The 20,099-nt window shown below is 48.1% G+C and overlaps 1 protein-coding gene across 3 annotated transcripts in view; it reads right to left on the bottom strand.

Moving 5' to 3' along the window:
• The window catches only part of ampd3a (adenosine monophosphate deaminase 3a), an 82,686-nt gene that overhangs the window by 18,611 nt on the left and 43,976 nt on the right, over nucleotides 1-20,099 (bottom strand). For all 3 annotated transcript variants that reach the window (XM_070899446.1, XM_070899445.1, XM_070899447.1), the window contains exons 7-11: nucleotides 16,998-17,192; nucleotides 15,113-15,244; nucleotides 13,705-13,868; nucleotides 10,260-10,386; nucleotides 4,015-4,178 (exon numbers count right to left, since the gene is read on the bottom strand). In XM_070899446.1, the coding sequence (XP_070755547.1) occupies nucleotides 4,015-4,178; nucleotides 10,260-10,386; nucleotides 13,705-13,868; nucleotides 15,113-15,244; nucleotides 16,998-17,192 (782 nt within the window). The remainder of the gene's footprint in view (nucleotides 1-4,014; nucleotides 4,179-10,259; nucleotides 10,387-13,704; nucleotides 13,869-15,112; nucleotides 15,245-16,997; nucleotides 17,193-20,099) is intronic.

The raw sequence follows: 20,099 nt of genomic DNA, 5'->3' as shown, positions 1-20,099 counted from the left end.
GTCAGTGTATTGATCGACAGTCAGTGTACCGATCACTGATCAGTGTATTGATCGACAGTCAGTGTATTGTTCACCGGTCAGTGTATTGATCACCGGTCAGTGTATTGATCGACAGTCAGCCTGTTGATCGCCAGTTTAGTTTATTGATCGACAGTTAGTGTATTGATCATCGATCAGTGTATTGATCACCGATTAGTGTATTGTTCGAGAGTCAGTGTATTGCTCGAGAGTCAGTGTATTGATCGACAGTCAGTGTCTTGATCACCGATCAGTGTATTGATCACCGATCAAAGTATTGATCGAGAGTCAGTTATTGATCGAGATTCAGTGTATTGATCGACAGACATTGTATTGATCACCGGTCAGTGTATTGATCGAGAGTCAGTGTATTGATCGACAGACATTGTATTGATCACTGGTCAGTGTATTGATCGAGAGTCAGTGTATTGATCGAGAGTCAATGTATTGATCGAGACTCAGTGTATTGATCGACGGTCACTGTATTGATCGACAGTCAGTGTATAGATCACCGATCAGTGTATTGATCACCGATCAGTGTATTGATCGACAGTCAGTGTATTGATCACTGATCAGTGTATTGATCGAGTGTCAGTGTATTGATCGACAGTCGGTGTATTGATCACCGGTCAGTGTATTGATCGATGGTCAGTGTATTGATCGACGGTCAGTGTATTGATCAAGAGTCGGTGTACTGATCGACAGTCAGTGTACTGATCGAGAGTCAGTGTATTGATCGACAGACATTGTATTGATCACTGGTCAGTGTATTGATCGAGAGTCAGTGTATTGATCGAGAGTCAATGTATTGATCACCGATCAGTGTATTGATCACCGATCAGTGTATTGATCGAGTGTCAGTGTATTGATCGACAGTCAGTGTATTGATCGAGAGTCGGTGTACTGATCGACAGTCAGTGTACTGATCGATAGTCAGTGCATTGATCGATAGTCAGTGTATTGATCGACAGTCAGTGTATTGATCACGGGTCTGTGTATTGATCGACGGTCAGTGTATTGATCGACATTCACTGTATTGCCAGGCAGTGTATTGATCACCAATCAATGTATTGATCACCAATCAGTGTATTGATCCCTGATCAATGCATTGATCGACAGTCAGTGTATTCATCAGCGGTCAGTGTATTGATCGACTGTCAGTTTATTGAGCACCGTTCAGTGTATTGATCGACATTCAGTGTATTGATCGAGAGTCAGTGTATTGATCGACAGTCAGTGTATTGATCAAGAGTCAGGGTATTGATCGACAGTCAGTGTATTGATCGACAATCAGTGTATTCAGCAGCGGTCAGTGTATTGATCAAGAGTCAGGGTATTGATCGACAGTCAGTGTATTGATCGACAGTCAGTGTATTCATCAGCGGTCAGTGTATTGATCGAGAGTCAGGGTATTGATCGAGAGTCAATGTAGTGATCACCAGTCAGTGTATTGATCGACAGTTAGTGTATTGATCACCGATCAGTGTATTGATCACCGATCAGTGTATTGATCGACACTCAGTGTGTTGATCGACAGTCAGTGTGTTGATCGACACTCAGTGTGTTGATCGTCAGTCAGTGTGTTGATCGACACTCAGTGTATTGATCGACAGTCAGTGTGTTGATCGACATACAGTGTATTGATCGACAGTCAGTGTACTGATCGTCAGTCCATGTATTGATCGACACTCAGTGTATTGATCGACAGTCAGTGTACTGATCGTCAGTCCATGTATTGATCGACAGTCAGTGTATTGATCGACATACAGTCTATTGATCGACAGTCAGTGTATTGATCGACATACAGTCTATTGATCGACAGTCAGTGTATTGATCGACAGTCAGTGTATTGATCGACAGTCAGTGTATTTATCACCGATCAGTGTATTAATCGAGAGTCAGTGTATTGATCGACACTCAGTGTGTTGATCGACACTCAGTGTATTGATCGACACTCAGTGTATTGATCGACACTCAGTGTATTGATCGACACTCAGTGTATTGATCGACAGTCAGTGTATTGATCGACAGTCAGTGTATTTATCACCGATCAGTGTATTGATCGACACTCAGTGTATTGATCGACACTCAGTGTATTGATCGACACTCAGTCTATTGATCGACAGTCAGTCTATTGATCGACACTCAGTGTATTGATCGACAGTCAGTGTATTGATCGACATACAGTCTATTGATCGACAGTCAGTGTATTGATCGACAGTCAGTTTATTAATCGACATACAGTCTATTGATCGACAGTCAGTGTATTGATCGACAGTCAGTTTATTAATCGACAGTCAGTTTATTAATCGACAGTCAGTGTATTGATTGACAGTCAGTGTATTGATCGACATACAGTCTATTGATTGTCAGTCAGTGTATTGATCGACAGTCAGTGTATTGATCGACAGTCAGCGTATTGATCGACATACAGTCTATTGATTGTCAGTCAGTGTATTGATCGACAGTCAGTGTATTGATCGACAGTCAGTGTATTGATTGTCAGTCAGTGTATTGATTGTCAGTCAGTGTATTGATCGACAGTCAGTGTATTGATTGTCAGTCAGTGTATTGATCGAAAGTCAGTGTATTGATCGACAGTCAGTGTATTGATTGTCAGTCAGTGTATTGATCGACAGTCAGTGTATTGATCGACATACAGTCTATTGATCGATATACAGTCTATTGATCGACAGTCAGTTTATTAATCGACAGTCAGTGTATTGATCGACATACAGTCTATTGATCGACAGTCAGTGTATTGATTGTCAGTCAGTGTATTGATCGAAAGTCAGTGTATTGATCGACAGTCAGTCTATTGATCGACAGTCAGTGTATTGATCGACAGTCAGTGTATTGATCGACATACAGTGTATTGATCGACAGTCAGTGTATTGATCGACAGTCAGTCTATTGATCGACAGTCAGTGTATTGATCGACATACAGTCTATTGATCGACAGTCAGTGTATTGATCGACAGTCAGTTTATTAATCGACAGTCAGTGTATTGATTGACAGTCAGTGTATTGATCGACATACAGTCTATTGATTTTCAGTCAGTGTATTGATCGACAGTCAGTGTATTGATCGACAGTCAGTATATTGATCGACATACAGTGTATTGATCGACAGTCAGTGTATTGATCGACAGTCAGTGTATTGATCGACAGTCAGTTTATTAATCGACAGTCAGTGTATTGATTGACAGTCAGTGTATTGATCGACATACAGTCTATTGATCGACAGTCAGTGTATTGATCGACAGTCAGCGTAAACTTGATCACTCTCTGGTGAAAATGCTTTTGGAATCAATGAGCTGGAATTTTTGAATTAAAATCCCTGCACAGTTGAGCATAGACAGATCTGGGTCAGAGGAATTGTAGACTCTACATTCATAGAATCACACAGCAAAGAATGAGGCCATTCAGTCCATCGTGCCTGTACTAACTCTGTCAAAGAGCTAGCTCGCTTCTGGTTCTTTTCAAATTATTTAAAGTGCGGTGCCCAGAATTGGACACAATACTCCAGCTGAGGTCTATCCCGTGTTTTATAAAGGGTTAGCATAACTTCCTGGCTTTTGTACTCTATGCCTCTATTTATGAAGTCCAGGATCCTGTACGCTTTTTTAACTTCTTTCTCAACTTGTCCTGCCACCTTCAAGGATTTATATACGTAAACCCCCAGGTCTCTCTGTTCCTGCAACCCATTTAGAATTGTACCAATTAGTTTATATTGTCTCTCCTCATTCTTCTTACCTAAATGAATCACCTTACACTTCTCTGCGTTATATTTCATCTGCCACATGTCCACCCATTTCACAAGCCTATCCCTTTAACCCCAAGGGCTTTATTTTGCTAACAAGTCAATTATGTGTTACTATATAAAACCCCGTGTGAAAGTCCATATACACAACACCAACCCGCACACCCCTCACTACAATGAGCGAGGCAGTTAGCTATAGGAAAGGCCAGAGTGCAGAGCGGGGGGGTACTTACTTCCTCAGGTTGTTGAGCACCATGATGTTTGCGTACAGGTAGTAGAGGTAGTAGCTGTATGGTGGGTTCTGTTCCCTGGTCCACTCCCCTGGCGTTGGGCTCTTTATCGAAAACATGTGAGCACTGTGCTTGGACTCATCGTCCACACTGTCAAAGCCCGTTACCTGTGACACAAAGCAGACCCATCAGAGGACACGGACACCCAGTCAGGGAGACAGCGTACAGCATGCCACGTACCCCTGTGAGGCCGCTGCTGGTTACGTCAGCGACTATTGGGACACAAGCACACCCACGTGCCTGATTTCCAGTCGCACCTGTGCTGTTAGAAGATTTAAAGTGAAGCCCTGCCCCGTACAAAGGAAGGAAATCTATAGGCCAGTCTCACATTCCTCCAACTACTTCACCAACCCCAATGATCAGGGCAGGTTGCATAAACGTGGCTTGTATTAACTGGAGTTTAGAAGGTTGACGGGTGATCTGATCGAGGTGCTTAAAATGATTCAATGGGGTAGACAAGAGAGTGAGAAAGAGGGTGCTTTTACTTGGATACTTTAGCTGGTAAAGAGCCTCTGAGGTGGCCAAGGTGGGGACTTAACTTGAAATGCCGGTTTAACCCTGGTTTAGAGCAAGGCGCTATCTTGATAAAGGAATTGAAGTCAACGCTAGGAAAGGCTGGCCGGAGGATTATTATTAAGCAACTGATTGCCACTAAAATTGCTGGCGAGCGCTCATTAAGGAGGCTGAAGGGTATTTTTGTGGCTAGCGCTTGACCCAACGCCCTCTCCTAACAGCGACCAGCGGATTGTGAGTAAACACAGAGATGCAAAGGATTTCGAGCGCTACTTAACCATCTATCACCCTTCACTGCTCACTTGCTGCTGGGGGTTTGAAGAGGACGTTTGAGACACAGCGGGAGATTTTCTGGGACACTTTGTCAAGACTTCACCAACATCTATCAACATTTATTCCGGAAATTCTCTGAGAACTTCACCTAAAGTGCTGTGCAACTCTACCAAGGGAGTGCTTGCTCAGCAGTACCTTGCTAGGGCCCCCCTTGGTCTGGTTGAGGAATGGGAGGAGGTCATGAGGCCAGGCAGAGCAGCACCAGCTGCTGCAGGAGAGAGGGGCAGGAGAGCGAGGTGGTCTCCTTACATCGGATTACATGGGATATACGGCACAGAAACAGGCCATTCGGCCCAACCAATCGATGCCGGCGTTTATGCTCCACTCGAGCCTCCTCCTGTCTTTCCTCATCTAAATCTATCACCATATCCCTCTATTCCCTTCTCCCTCATATACTTGTCTAACCTCCCCTTAAATGCATCGATACTATTCGCTTCAACCACTCCCTGTGGTAGCGAGTTCCACATTCTCACCACTCTCTGGGTAAAGAAGTTTCTCCTGAATTCCCTGTTGGATTTCTTGGTGACTATCTTATATTGATGGCCTCTGGATATACTCTTCCCCACAAATGGAAACATTCTCTCTGTATCCACTCTATCAAAACCTTTCATAATTTTAAAGATCTCTATGAGGTCACCCCTCAGCCTTCTCTTTACAAGAGTAAAGAGACCCAGCCTGTTCATCCTTTCCTGATATGTACCACCTCACATTTCTGGTATCATCCTTGTAAATCTTCTCTGCACCCTCTCCAGTGCCTCTATATCCTTCCCCTCCTGCAGGACATCCTCCTCCTCCTCCTCGCCTCCTACACCAGGACCTCCAGTGCTGTGTCCGAGAGCCTGTGCACGTCCCTGAGCCATCCTGAAACGTGCCGCTGTGTGCCAACCAGAACACTCCACACCTTTAGGGGAAGTGGGTATGAGGAGCCCACATACACTGCTCCACGAACATTGCATCTATTCAGCGTTTGAGTGCTAAACCCGCAGGTTCTGGTTTAGCGCCTCCAGGCAAGTTCAAATTACAATAATCGGCAATTGGGCCCAACATTGCGTGTTAAATCCAGACTTTCAAACAGACTAGTCTTATTCGGACAGTACCCATTTAGCGCCCGTTTGCAGCCTTTGGCCAAAATATCCCCCCAGCTATTTGCTCTGGTGGGGGGGAGTCCAGAACAAGGGGGCACAACCTTAAAATTAGAGCCTGGCCGCTCAGGAAACACTGCTTCACACAAAGGGCAGTGGAAATCTGGAACTCTGCCTCCTAAAGCTGTGGATGTGGGGAGTCAATTGGACTGCGATCGACAGATTTTTGTTGGGCAAGGATATTGAGGGATATGGAGCAAAGGCGGATAGATGAAAGAAAAAAAAGACTTGCATTTATATAGCGCCTTTCACGACCACCGGACGTCTCAAAGTGGTTTACAGCCAATGAAGCACTTTTTGAAATATAGTCACTGTTGTAATGTGGGAAACATCAGTTAAGATACAGATCAGCCACGATCTGATTCAGTGACGGAACAGGTCTGAGGGGCTGAATGGTCCTCCTGCTGTCTCTGTGGGTCAGACGCCTGCTCACCAACGTTGTGGTTAAGGCACGTGGCCATGCAGCGGTCTAGAGGTCCTGCACAGGCCACTCGCCGGCTTCACAACGGAAAAAGCCACACATGTGCAGAAATTTGAATAAGCTGCATTTACAAAGATTAAAGGGAACGCTGGTGACCACCCTACTTGGGCACAGAACTCAACTGTTACACGGAGTACCGTGCGGACTGACTGAGAACAAAAACTGTGCTTCCCCTTTACGATTGTGTCAATCTCGTGCGAGCTCCGGATTTAAATTTTTTTATTTATTCGTTGGGAGGATGTGGGCGTCGCTGGCAAGGCTGGCATTTATTGCCCACCCCCTCGTTTGCCCTTGAGAAGGTGGTGGTGAGCTGCCGCCTTGAACCGCTGCAGTCCGTGTGGTGACCTTGTTGGAGCAGATTGGTACAACTGAGTGTCGCGCTGGGCCATTCCAGAGGGAAGTTAAGAGTCAACCACATTGCTGTGGGTCTGGAGTCACATATAGGCCAGACGGGTAAGGACGGCAGATTTCCTTCCCTAAAGGATATTAGTGAACGAGATGTGTTTTTACGACAATCTGGTAGTTTCATGGTCGCCATTACTGATACTAGCTTTTTATTCCAGATGTATTTAATTAACTGAATTTAAATTCCCCAGCTGCCGTGGTGAGATTTGAACTCTTGTCTCTGGATCATTAATCCAGGTCTCTGTAACTTAACCACTATGCTACCGTATACCTTTGCGCAATGTTTGCGGGCAGAGTGGCCATCTATGAAATTGACACTTTGCAAATGTGTACCAGGAATAGCGGTGTTGTCACGTTGCCCGGAAACTCACACGACAACGTGCATAGTTGTTCCCAGCGAGAATCCTACCCAGAAACCGGCCTGATTGACAGGCTCGGCTCCCAATTGGGCAGGGGATGCTGTGCAGGAGTCCGCAGCCCAGGAGCAGTTAGGGAGCCTGCAGCTACGTTAGTGGGAACGTTGGGGGTCTGATCTCGGGGGGGGGGGGGGGGGGGCGGCGAGGTTGGGGATGTGCCTGATGGCAGGCAGTGAAGCAGGAAAGCTTGGGGCCTGGGGATCGGGAAGTACTCCTGCTCCTCCTGGCCCACAAGCAGTGCTGGACAAGCTCTTAACTGGGTTATTTTATTCGTTCTTGGGATGTAGGCGTCACTAGCAAAGCCAGCATTTATTGGCCATCCCTAATTGCCCTTGAGAAGGTGGTGGTGAGCCGCCTTCTTGAACAGCTGCAGTCCGTGTGGTGAAGGTGCTCCCACAGTTAGGGAGGGAGTTCCAGGATTGTGATGCAGCGATGATGAAGGAACGGCCGATATATTTCCAAGTCAGGATGGTGTGTGACCCGGAGGGGAACATGGAGGTGATGATGTTCCCATGCGCCTGCTGCCCTTGTCTTTCTAGATGGTGGAGGTCACGGGTTTCGGAAGAGCTGCCGAAGAAGCCTTGGTGAGGTGCTGCAGTGCATCTTGTAGATGGTACACACTGCAGCCACGGTGCGCCGGTGGTGGAGGGAGTGAATGTTTAAGGTGGTGGATGGGGAGCTAATCAAGCGGCTGCTTTGTCCTGGTTGGTGTTGAGCTTCTCGAGTGTGGTTGGAACTGCACTCATCCAGGCAAATGGAGAGTATTCCATCACACTCCTGACTTGTGCCTTGTAGATGGTGGAAAGGCTTTGGGGAGTCGGGAGCAGCTGTTCAATGCAGCAGTCCTTGCCTTTCTTCAATTGCCAGGTTTCCCACGGCCCGGGTAACTCAGCCAATCAGGGTTGCAGAGATACAATCTGAGACACACAGCCTCACTATAATATTTAAGTGATCAACTTACCTCCTGGGAGTGGATTGGTCACTGCCCCCTATCCCGCCTCTGCTAAAGCCAGAGGTGGGTGGGTTCAAGGGGGCTGGGTTGGGATTTGAGGTTGTTTAAATTTTTACATCCCACCCAACCCAAACCCATCCGTTTGGCGGGGAGGGGTTACAATTCCCCGTCCGGTCACAGGGAGCCATCGATGAGTTCCAGCACCAACAGACGGTTTGTTCAGAGGTGGAACCACTAGGGATGGGGGGCGGGGGGTGGGGGGGCTCGTTCCCTCCATTTATGTTTTGTCATGTGTTACACAACCCCTGTTCCTTGCAATGGTGCCATTTATAGATGATCCTGTATGTCAGTGTCCACATTGGGGCGACTGGAGAAGCTGGGGTTGCTCTCCTTAGCCCAGGGAAGGTTAAGGGGAGATTTCGTAGAGGTGTTCAAAATTATGAAGGGTTTTGATAGTGGAGACAGTTTCTCCTGATTTTCTCTGACAGTAGGTCGGTAACCAGAGGACACAGATTTTTAAATCCCATGATAAAGTTATTCTTCTCATTCAACCCTGGATTATAAAGCACCTTGAAATAATAACGTTCTCCTTCCCTCCAAATCCCAGAGTTACCTCCTAATGTCCACAACTATTTTACTGCTCTTTTTCTGAAAGAAAGACAGAGAAAGTGAGAAAGAAAGAGGAGAGATAAAGAGAGAGAGAGAGAAGGGGAGACAGAAAGAGAAAGAGGGGAGAGAGGGAGAGAGAGAGAGAGAGAGAGAGAGAGAGAGAGAGTGAGAAAGACTGAGAAGGCGAGAAAGAGAAAGAAAGAGGAAGAAAGACAGAAAGAGAGAAAGAAAGAGAAATAGAGAGGGAGAAAGAGAGAGGAGAGAAAGAGAGAAAGAGAAATGGAGAGAAAAAGAGAGTGAGAAAGAGAGAGGAGAGAAAAAGAGAAAAAGACAGAAAGAGAAAGAGAAAGCGAAAGAGAGAACGAGGAGAGAAAGAGAAAGAAAGAGAAAAAGACAGAAAAAGAGTGAGAGAGAAAGGGAGAGAGAGAAACAGAGGGAGGGAAAGATATTTATTATGTAAGCAGCTCCAATACAGCATGGCAGCGATATGATAGTGCAGTAGTTCTGTCACTGGACTAATAATCCCGAGAATATGAGTTCAAAGCCCATCAGGGCAGTTTGAGAATTTGAATTCAGTTTTTTTAAATCTGTAAATAAAAAGCCAGGATCAAGTGATTAAAAGTGACCATAAAACTACCGGATTGTTATAAAAAAAAACATCTGATTCACTAATGTCCTTTAGAGAAGGAAATCTGCCATCCTTACCCAGTCTGGGCCTTTATGTGACTCTAGACCCACAGCAATGTGGTTAACTCTTTACTCTGTCTGAAAAGGCCCAGCGAGACACTCCGTTGTATGAAACACGCTACCAGCGGATCACGATGGTGCACCATCACCTTCTCAGCCCCACTTGTTGGGCAATAATTAGAATGAGTCCTTTAATGTATTTACCCATCACAGTGATATTGCCTCGGTCTGGGTTGCTGTTCCTGCCCGATGCCACAATCAGAGCCTGTCCCCTTTATACCTCCACTCTCTCTCTCACTTTCTCTCTCTCTCCCTCGCTCTTTGAAATCTGCTCCCTGACCTTTGCAGGGTGCTGCCTCAATGTCCTGCCTCCCTCCCGCCTCCTTGTAAGGTGTTAGAACTGTTCAAATGAAAATCGTTGCTGTTGTTTTTTTATTTAGTTTAAACAATTTTTCTGCAAAATAAAACTTCTGAAAATGCTAAGTAATTTTTATTTAGTTGCCCAGACCATAAATAGTTAAACGTTTCACTGGTTTTCCCATTTCATTTCAATTCATTTGATTTTATTTCTTGAACTATAACAAGAGTTCTGTCACAGGTGGGCGGGAGACATTACACGCTGGAACAAAAGTAGAGCAGTGTTTACGCACGTATTTTAGGAAGAGGTGAAGCTCCCGGTTTTCTTTGGGATTGATTGTTGCTTCGAAGAGAGGCAGGAAAATATTCTCCAGCATTTTTCCAAAGCTAGGCAAGATTTTTTTGGTTCGAAATATATCACTGGAAGAAAAGTAAAAATTAAATGGCAGAACAGTGCGGACAATTTCACTCACTCCAGTCACTCCAACCATTCCACCTTCACTGTTATAGTGAGCTGTGTTCTCACTGTTGTACTAGTGTTATCCCAGGGCCGGCGTGAGGTTATTCACTTTGATCGGAAGAATAAGAAAACAGAATACTTTTTAAGTGAGGAACTATTGAATATTGGTGTTCAGAGGGATCTGGGTGTCCTCATACAGGGAACACAGAGAGTTAGCATGCAGGTACAGCAAGCAATTAGGAGGGCAAATGGCATGTTGGCCTTTATTGCGAGGGGGGTTCGAGTACAAGAGCAAGGAAGTCTTACTACAATTGTACAGGGCCTTGGTGAGACCACACCTGGAGTACTGTGCACAGTTTTGGTCTCTGTACCTAAGGAAGGATATACTTGCCATAGAGGTGGTGCAATAAATGTTCACCAGACTGATTCGTGGGAGGAGAGGGTTGTCCTATGAGGAGAGATTGAGTAGATTGGGTCTATACCCTCTGGAGATTAGGGTAGATGGTGAGAGATGTTTTCTCCTGGCTGGGGGGTCTAGAACTAGGAAACACAGTCTCAGGATAAGGGGTCGGCCATTTAGGACTGAGATGAGGAGGAATTTCTTCACTCAGATGGTTGTGAATATTTGGAATTCTCTGCCCCAGAGGGCTGTGGATGCTGAGGGGTACAAATTGCCCCCGGCCCGAAACGGTGGGGGGAGCGGTTTCGGTGTTTTTTTACCGCAGCTGCGGTTCAGGTCGACTCTCTTGCAACATTCGGCTCTTTGTTTTTTTTGTTTTGATCCGGAAGGCGGTGTAAATAGGGACGGTGACAACACCCAAGCGGCAAAACCACGGCGGTGGCAACACCTGAGGGCCCGGAAGTTGGGGCGATGCGGGGTGTTCGCCTTCAATTAAAGGGGAGAGCCTTCGCAATTATAAAACTTCAGCCCAGTGGACCACCAGGGAGGGTTTCGGCCGGGCCAGCGGCCTGGTACCTAAGAGGGGGTCCCACGCTGCCTGTTGTTGGTCCGGCTGAACCCGGGGACATAATTGTCGAGCTGACCTGGCAGTCGGCCGACAAAACAAAACACAGTGGCAGCGGCAGTGTATCCTCTTTTTTAAGGGAATCCTCACCGCCGGGGAAAGATAGGTTTTGGTACCACCGGGCAGGCCAAAGGTTTTCAGAGGGGAATGTCACCGTCGGTGCGCACGGTGATGACGAACTTACAGCAGCGGAGTGGTAGGAGGGGGGAGCGAGGCACCGCCAGGAAACCTCAGGAGGGCATTTAGGCTATCAACAGCCATTCCACCAAACGTCGGTGGCCACTCCACCCCACAGCATGGCCACCAATTTTCGGAGGCAACAGGCTTTAAGGAAAGCAGAAATTTCGGGCACTGAGTCTTTTGGACAGTAGGGGAATATATTCAAGGCTGAGATAAAGAGACTTTTGGACTGTAGGGGAATCGAGCGATATGGAGATCAGAGGGGCAGTACTGAGGGAGTGCCGCACTGTCGGAGGGGCAGTACTGAGGGAGTACCGCACTGTCGGAGGGGCAGTACTGAGGGAGTGCCGCACTGTCAGAGGGGCAGTACTGAGGGAACGCTACACTGTTGGAGCGGCAGTACTGAGGGAGTGCCGCACTGTCGGAGGAGCAGTACTGAGGGAGTGCCGCACTGTCAGAGGGGCAGTACTGAGGGAACGCTACACTGTTGGAGCGGCAGTACTGAGGGAGAGCTGCACTGTCGGAGGGACAGTACTGAGGGAGAGCTACATTGTCGGAGCTGCAGTACTGAGGGAGAGCTGCACTGTCGGAGGGGCAGTACTGAGGAAGCGCCGCATCATCGAAGGGGCAGTACTGAGGGAGAGCTGCACTGTCGGAGGGGCCGTCCTTTGGATGAGACACTAATCCGAGGCCCTATTCTCCCTCTCTGCCCCCTCACCCTTCTCCCCACAATCCGCCTCACTAATCTCTCTGTTCCAGCGAGCATCAAAGATCTTGGGACACTATTGAAAGCGGAGCAAAAGTTTTCCAACTGTCCTGGTCTAGATCCCAAACCCAAGGAACATCACCAGAAACACGCTAACATTCAACTCATTGCTGCTTGTGGGATCTTGCTGTGCACAACACGCTTTCCATACTCGCCTACACGACAGGTGGTGCAGTTCACAGTAATTGGTTGACTCAGGGATGTTTAAAAGTTAAACTAAATCTGAAGCCTCGTGTGACAAACCTGTCCCAGTCCATTATTTCTGTGCAGTAATGGTAACGATCAACGGAGCAATCAAGGTGTCTTGTCTTTTACCAATAAGCTCTCCTTCCCCCCAGCCACTTTATAACTTTATCCGCTCACTCCTGCCAGCTCAAACCCATTCACAGTTTCATGGGGACGACCCAACTTCGGGGTCAATCGCTACCTGACTGTCAGCAGGCTATTTTGTCGAGGAGGAATCACAGCCTTGTCCAATCCTCTCCTCGTCTGACACTCACACACATGCACACGGTCTGGGAGCGGGGGAGGGTCCTGGCACACAAACACGCACACCGTCTGGGAGCCGGGGGGGGGGGGGCGGGGAGGGAGGGGTGGGGGGAGGGGGTGTGGGTGGTCCTGACACACACACATGCACACGGTCTGGGAGTAGGGGCGGGGGGGGGGAGGGGGTGTGGGTGGTCCTGACACACACACATGCACACAGTCTGGGAGTAGGGGCGGGGGGGGGGGAGGGGGTGTGGGTGGTCCTGACACACACACATGCACACGGTCTGGGAGCGGGGGAGGGTCCTGACACACAAACACGCACACCGTCTGGGAGCGGGGGGGGGGTGGCGGAGAGGGAGGGGGGGGGGGATCACTGGATCGCCGGCCCACCCACGTAACCCCTGCTGCCACATCCAGTTACACCACCACCAGCGGAGGTTAGCTAACACAGAGTGGTACCGGGAGTCGAAGCGGGGGGGCTTGTGGCTCAGTCCCATGCTGGCCGCGGTATTTACCCGGTCGCTCGCTGATGGGTTAACACACGGGAGACAGTGAAACACACGACGGGGTGAGTGCTGGGTACCGGGCTTACCCCGAAACACACCACCAAGGCTAGAATGGAACGGTGCCCTGTGCCATGATTCTAATACATGGAGGAGAGGAAACGCTTCCCTGTGATTCGCCCCTACAGAGATGGTTTGGTTAGTGCGTGGCTTCCTTTGCCAATCACTGGCTCCATCTTTCGTCACACGCGCCACTCGGTTTCTCCGACCCCCCCGAAGGTGAACACTTCAGTCTTGCAGAAACATCAGACTTACTAAATGCGAGGAACTTGAATAACCCAGCGGACGTTTGGCGAATACACTTGCTGCTTAATAAACCACCGTGCCAGGTTGGCCCACTCACTCGGCGATCCGCCATAAATGGACAGTCGGGGTTCCGTGTACTGGTATTTGCTTTCCTCGAGATCGTGAGAGACTTCCTGTAGACAACCACACGCAACATCAACGCTCGCCATTCGCACTCGAGCGGAACGCCGGAAACAACAGAAAGCCGTGCCTTTCTATAGCGCCTGCACCGGCCTCAGCACGACCCAAAGCGACCAATTAAGTACTTTCTGTGTCGTCACTGCTGCGGCAGCCATTGCACATTGCAAGATCACACAAGCAATCGGATCATCTGTTTTAGTGATGTTGACAGAAGGATAAATATTGGCCCCAGGACACCGGGGATAACTCTCTTGCTCTTCTTCGAAATAGTGCCATGGGATCTTTTACGCCCACCTGAGAGGGCAGACGGAGCCTCTGTTTAACTGCTCATCCGAAAGATGCCATCTTGTGGATTCAAGTCCCACTCCAGAGACTTGAGCACATAATCCAGGCTGACACCCCCGGTGCAGTGCTGAGGGAATGCTGCATTGTTGGAGGGGCAATACTAAGGGAGCGCTGCACTGTCGGAGGGGCAGTACTGAGGGAGTGCCGCAATGTCAGAGGGAGCGCTGCAATGTCGGAGGTGCAGTACTGAGGGAGCGTCGCACTGTCAGAGGGAGTGCTGCACTGTCAGAGGGGCAGTACTGAAGGAGTGTTGCACTGTCAGGGGGCAGTACTGAGGGAGCGCTGCACTGTCGGAGGGGCAGTACTGAGGGAGCACTGCACTGTCGGAGTTGCAGTACTGAGGGAGCGCCGCACTGTCAGAGGGAGTGCTGCACTGTCAGAGGGGCAGTACTGAAGGAGTGTTGCACTGTCAGGGGGCAGTACTGAGGGAGTGCTACACTGTTAGAGGGGCAGTACTGAGGGAGTGCTGCACTGTCGGAGGGGCTGTCTTTCGGATGAGACATTAAACCGAGGCCCCGACTACTCTCTCAGTTGAACATAAAAGCTTCCACGGCCACTGTTTTGAAGAAGAGCGGGGGAGTTCTCCCCGGTGTCCTGGGGCCAATATTTATACCTCAACCAATATCACTGAAACAGATTATCTGGTCATTATCACATTGCTGTTTGTGGGAGCTTGCTGTGCTCAAATTAGCTGCTGCATCTCCTACATTACAACAGTGACTACACTCCAAAAGTACTTGATTGGCTGTGGGACATCATGAGGTTGTGAATGGCGCTATATAAATGCAAGTCTTTCTTTATGTTTGAGTCTGATCCTGCTCTGTAAATTTTAGTTGAAGCTCCGCGTATTTTAATTACAACTGCTGTTGGGGCGCTCGGTAAATCTTCATACCTTGATGATGCGAGCGAAATACTCGCCGTACATGTAATTGTCGGTCTTCAGGTACAGATCCCTCAGCTCACTCGCTCCCACTGGATTGTACTTTGCATTGAATTTATCAAATCGATGAAAAGTCTGACGGCCCTAAAAGACAAATTATTTTTCGCAAATGATCTTTCTGCGAGGTACATCTTAAAAAAAATCTAGATTATTGGAATCAAGCTCCAATTTCATAGAAACACAGGAGGAGGTCATTCGGCCCATCGAGCCTGTGCCGGCTCTGTGAAAGAGCGATCCCATTAGTCCCACTCCCCCTGCTCTTTCCCCATAGCCCTGCACATTTCTCCTTCTCAAGTATTTATCCAATTCCCATTTGAAAGTTACTGTTGAATCTGCTCCCACCGCCCTTTCAGGCAGCGTGTTCCTGATCACAACAACTCGCTGCGAAACAGCAAATCTCCTCATCTCCCCTCTTTTGCTGAGTATCTTAAATCTGTGTCCCTGTGGTTACCGACTCTCCTGCCACAGGGAACAGCTTCTCCTTATTTACTCTATCAAAACCCTTCATGATTTTGAACGCCTCTAATAAATCTCCTATCAAACATCTCTGCTCTAAGGAGAACAGCCCCAGCTTCTCCAGTGTATCCATGCAACGACGTCCCCATCCCCAGTACCATTTCAGTAAATCTTAGCACTCTCTTTTAACATCATAATAAAAACAGAAAGTGCTGGAAATACTCAGCGGGTCAGGCAGTGACTGCAGAGAGAGAAGCTACTGTTAGTTCCCACGTTGCCTGCGCTGCAGGCACTGGGGTTGATCCACCCCGGATGGACAGCTCACACGCTGTCTCTGGCAACAGACCATGAGGGTTGGTAGTCTTTAACCAGTTTATTTTGGGCACCAATCCTCTGACCAAATACACTCCGTAAAACCTACTCTTAGACCACGCTTTTAGTCAACTGTCTCAATATCTCTTTATGTGGCTCGGTGTCCAATTTTTGTCTGATTACACTCCTGGTGAAGCATCTTGGGACGTTTTACTACATTAAAACAACAAGAGCGAGTCTAACCACTTCACTCGAACATTCAACGGCATTACAGTCGTCAAATTCCCCACCACCAACCTGTTGGGGGTCACCATTGACCAGAAACTTAACCGGACCAGCCACATAAATACCGTGGCTACACGAGCAGGACAGGTTTATTCATTCAGGGGATGTGGGCGGCACTGGCAAGTCGGCATTTATTGCCCATCTCTAATTGCCCCTTGAGAAGATGGTGGTGAGCCGCCTTCTTGAACCGCTGCAGTCCGTGTGGTGAAGGTGCTCCCACAGTGCTGCTAGGGAGGGAGTTCCAGGATCTTGACCTGGCGACAATGAAGGAACGGCGATATATTTCCAAGTCAGGATGGTGTGTGACTTGGAGGGGAACGTGGAGGTGATGGTGTTCCCATGCGCCTGCTGCCCTTGTCCTTCTAGGTGGTAGAGGTTGCGGGTTTGGGAGGTGCTGCCGAAGAAGCCTTGGTGAGTTGCTGCAGTGTATCTTGTAGATGGTACACACTGCAGCCAGGGAGCGCCGGTGGTGGAGGGAGTGAATGTTTAAGGTGGTGGATGGAGAGCCAATCAAGTGGGCTGTTTGTCCTGGATGGTGACGAGCTTCGAGTGTTGTTGGAGCTGCACTCATCCAGGCAAGTGGAGAGTATTCCATCACACTCCTGACTTGTGCCTTGTAGATGGTGGAAAGGCTTTGGGGAGTCGGGTGAGACGATACATGCCGGGATTACCAGCGATGCCCATAATTAAAAAATATAAAAAGATGCTCTTTAAATGCAAGATGTAGTTGTTGTAGTTACAAACACAACGGGACAAGTAGAGATTCTGAACGCAGAGCACTCACTGCGTGCACATCCAGCGAGTCGACGGTCAGATCGTACGGGTCCATGTTGAGACTGGCAAACAGCTCCCGCAGGGTCAGCTGACGGCCGTTCTTCTCCAGCACGATGCGATCGGCCTCGTTCTTGTTGGTCTGCTGGATAAACCTCAGCAGGTGCTTCTGACTCATGCAGGCTGCAGCGTGAATATGTGTGTCCACCTGGGACGGCAAATCACACAGAATCAGGAGAACACCGACCTGGGCTGTTCCCCCGCACTAATCAACAAACTGATTACAGACTCCGTTAATTACAACTGCACACCCCTGCCAGGGGTGATTGTGGAATAAAAACACAGGTTATATATTTACTCAAGTGTGAATACAGCACGTGGAGAGACGTTAAACTGAGGCCCCGTCTGCTCTCACCGGTGGATGTAAAAGATCCCACGGCCACTATTTCGAAGAAGAGCAGGGGAGTTATCGCCGGTATCCTGGCCAATATTTATCCCTCAATCAACATCACTAAAACATTATCTTGTCATTATCTCATTAACCTAATTGTTTATGGGAGCTTGTTATGCTTAAATTCACTGCCGCGTTTCCTACATTACAAAAGTACTTCATTGGCCGTGATCTACTTCGGGACATCCTGAGGTCGTGAACGGCGCTATAGAAATGCAAGTCTGTCTTTCTATCTTCACTGGTGCTGTCGCAGAATCAGCGGAGGACAGGATGGGGATTTACTGCTCCCTCGGGAATTCCCAATTGCAGCACACCCACCCCCCCCACCCCTCTCCTGCAGCAGGTACATCCCACAGAGAAGCCACTTTCTTCACCCACCAGCCAGTGTCTGTCTGCCCCCGTCCTGTGACTCTGTTGGGCTGTCCCTCGCTGCTCTTAGTCTGGTGCGCAAGTCCGGGACCGAGGGTCTGAGCAATCGGCACGACGTGGTGTGAAAGTGGAAGACAATATTTAGTAAAAAAATTATAATCAATAGTCCCCATTTCCCCCTCTGTGGACTTCTTTGCAGCTGTGTTTTGAAAGAAAAGAAAGAAAGTCTTGCATTTATATAGCGTCTTTCACGTCCACCGGATGTCCCAAAGTGCTTCACAGGCAATGAACTACTTTGTGAAGTGTAGTCACTGTTGTAATGTAGGAACTTGAAGCCACAACCTTTGGCTCAGAGGTGAGGGTGCTACCCACTGAGCCACAGCTGATGTCAATAACCAATAACCCTCTCACCCTGAGAACCTCTGCTTCAGTCTCGCTTAACTTGAAGTCACGCTGTGTCACTGCTAACAACACCATTTAATGGGTGATCTCAAACTCCCTATCCGCTACTTTAAATGCAGCATTCTCCTGTTTATTTTAAATGGGTTTAAATCTTCACTGACACAGCAGAGGGGTTACACATCGCTGGGTTATCGCTACAACATGTTGCAATTTCAACCCCATGACCTCACAACTTTACTGTCAGTGTTAAAATGTGCCATGTGTTTGCTGTGTCTTCTAACACTTGCAGTCTGGAATGTGGCACGTGGAGTGTTTACACAACACACAGTCAGCAGATCCAGGCTAAATATAGACCGAGCAAACAAGGCATGTTTACTTCACATCCGATATAGGTTAGAATCTCTGTGTTCATGTACATGAAGAATTAGGAGCAGGTGTAGGCTATTCGGCCCCTCGAGCCTGCTCCGCCATTCGATAAGGTCATAGCTGATCTTCTACCTCAACTCCACTTTCCTGCACTATCAACATAACCCTTGATTCCCTCAATATCCAAAAATCTATCAATCTCTGTCTTGAATATAGTCAGACTGAGCCTCCACAGCCCTCTGGGGCAGAGAATTCCAAAGATTCACCACCCTCTGAGTGAAGAAGTTTCTCCTCATCTCAGTCCTAAATGGCTGACCCCTTATTCTGAGACCGTGACCCCTGGTTCTAGACTCCCCAGCCAGAGGAAACATCCTCCCTGCATCTACCCTGTCAAGCCTTGTAAGAATTTTATATGTTTCAATGAGATCACCTCTCATTCTTCTAAACTCTAGAGAATATAGGCCTAGTCTACTCAATCTCTCCTCATAGGACAATCCCCCCATCCCAGGAATCAGTCTGGTGAACCTTCGTTGCACTCCCTCTGTGGCAAGTATATCCTTCCTGCGGTAAGGAGACCAACGCGGTACACAATACTCCAGGTGCAGTCTCACCAGGGCCCTATATAATTGCAGTAAGAAATCTTTACTCTTATACTCAAATCCTCTTGTAATAAAGGCCAACATATCATTTGCTCTCTTAATTGCTTGCTGTACCTGCATGTTAACTTTCAATGTACAAGGACACCAAGGGTCCCTCTGAACACCAACATTTCCCAATCTCTCATCATTTAAAAAATACTCTGCTTTTCTATTTTTCTTACAAAAGTGGATAACTTCACATTTCTCCACCTTACATTCCATTTGCCGTGTACTTGCCCACTCACTCAGCCTGTCTAAATCCCCTTGAAGCCTCTTTGCATAGATATCTTATACTCAGAACAGGTCACAACTGTTGCAGGAACATAACTAGCCCGAAAACTCCTGGAAACATAGAAACATAGAAATTTACAGAGCAGAAGGAAGCCATTTCGGCCCATCCTGTCCGCGCCGGCCAACAAAGAGCCGCACGGCCCTCAGTCAGCAGCCCTGAAGGTTACATATAAACCGATGAACAATGAACAATGGCGGAATGGTAAAGAGCATCCGGCCCAACCAGAGCGCCGCACAAAACTGCAACACCCCTTGCACCGCAACATTCTACACTCCACCCCACACGGAGCCATGTGATCTCCTGGGAGAGGCAAAAACCAGATAAAAACCTAGGCCAATTGGGGGGAAAAAAATCTGGAAAAATTCTTCTCTGACCCATCCAGGCGATCGAAACTAGCCCAGGAGTTTATCCCACTTACCAGCTCTAGGTCCGTAACCCTGCAGGTTACGGCACTTCAAGTGCCCATCCAAGCAACTTTTAAACGTGGTGAGGGTTTCTGCCTCTACCACCTTTCCAGACAGTGAGTTCGAGACCCCACAACCCTCTGCATGAAGAAGCCATCCCTCAAATCCCCTCTGAACCTTCCACCAACTACCT

Source organism: Pristiophorus japonicus, chromosome 14, assembly GCF_044704955.1.
Source record: "Pristiophorus japonicus isolate sPriJap1 chromosome 14, sPriJap1.hap1, whole genome shotgun sequence".
In the NCBI taxonomy this organism is placed as follows: Eukaryota; Metazoa; Chordata; class Chondrichthyes; family Pristiophoridae; genus Pristiophorus; species Pristiophorus japonicus.
Note: the sequence above shows the minus strand (reverse complement) of the source record. Positions and strands in the feature narration are given on the sequence as shown.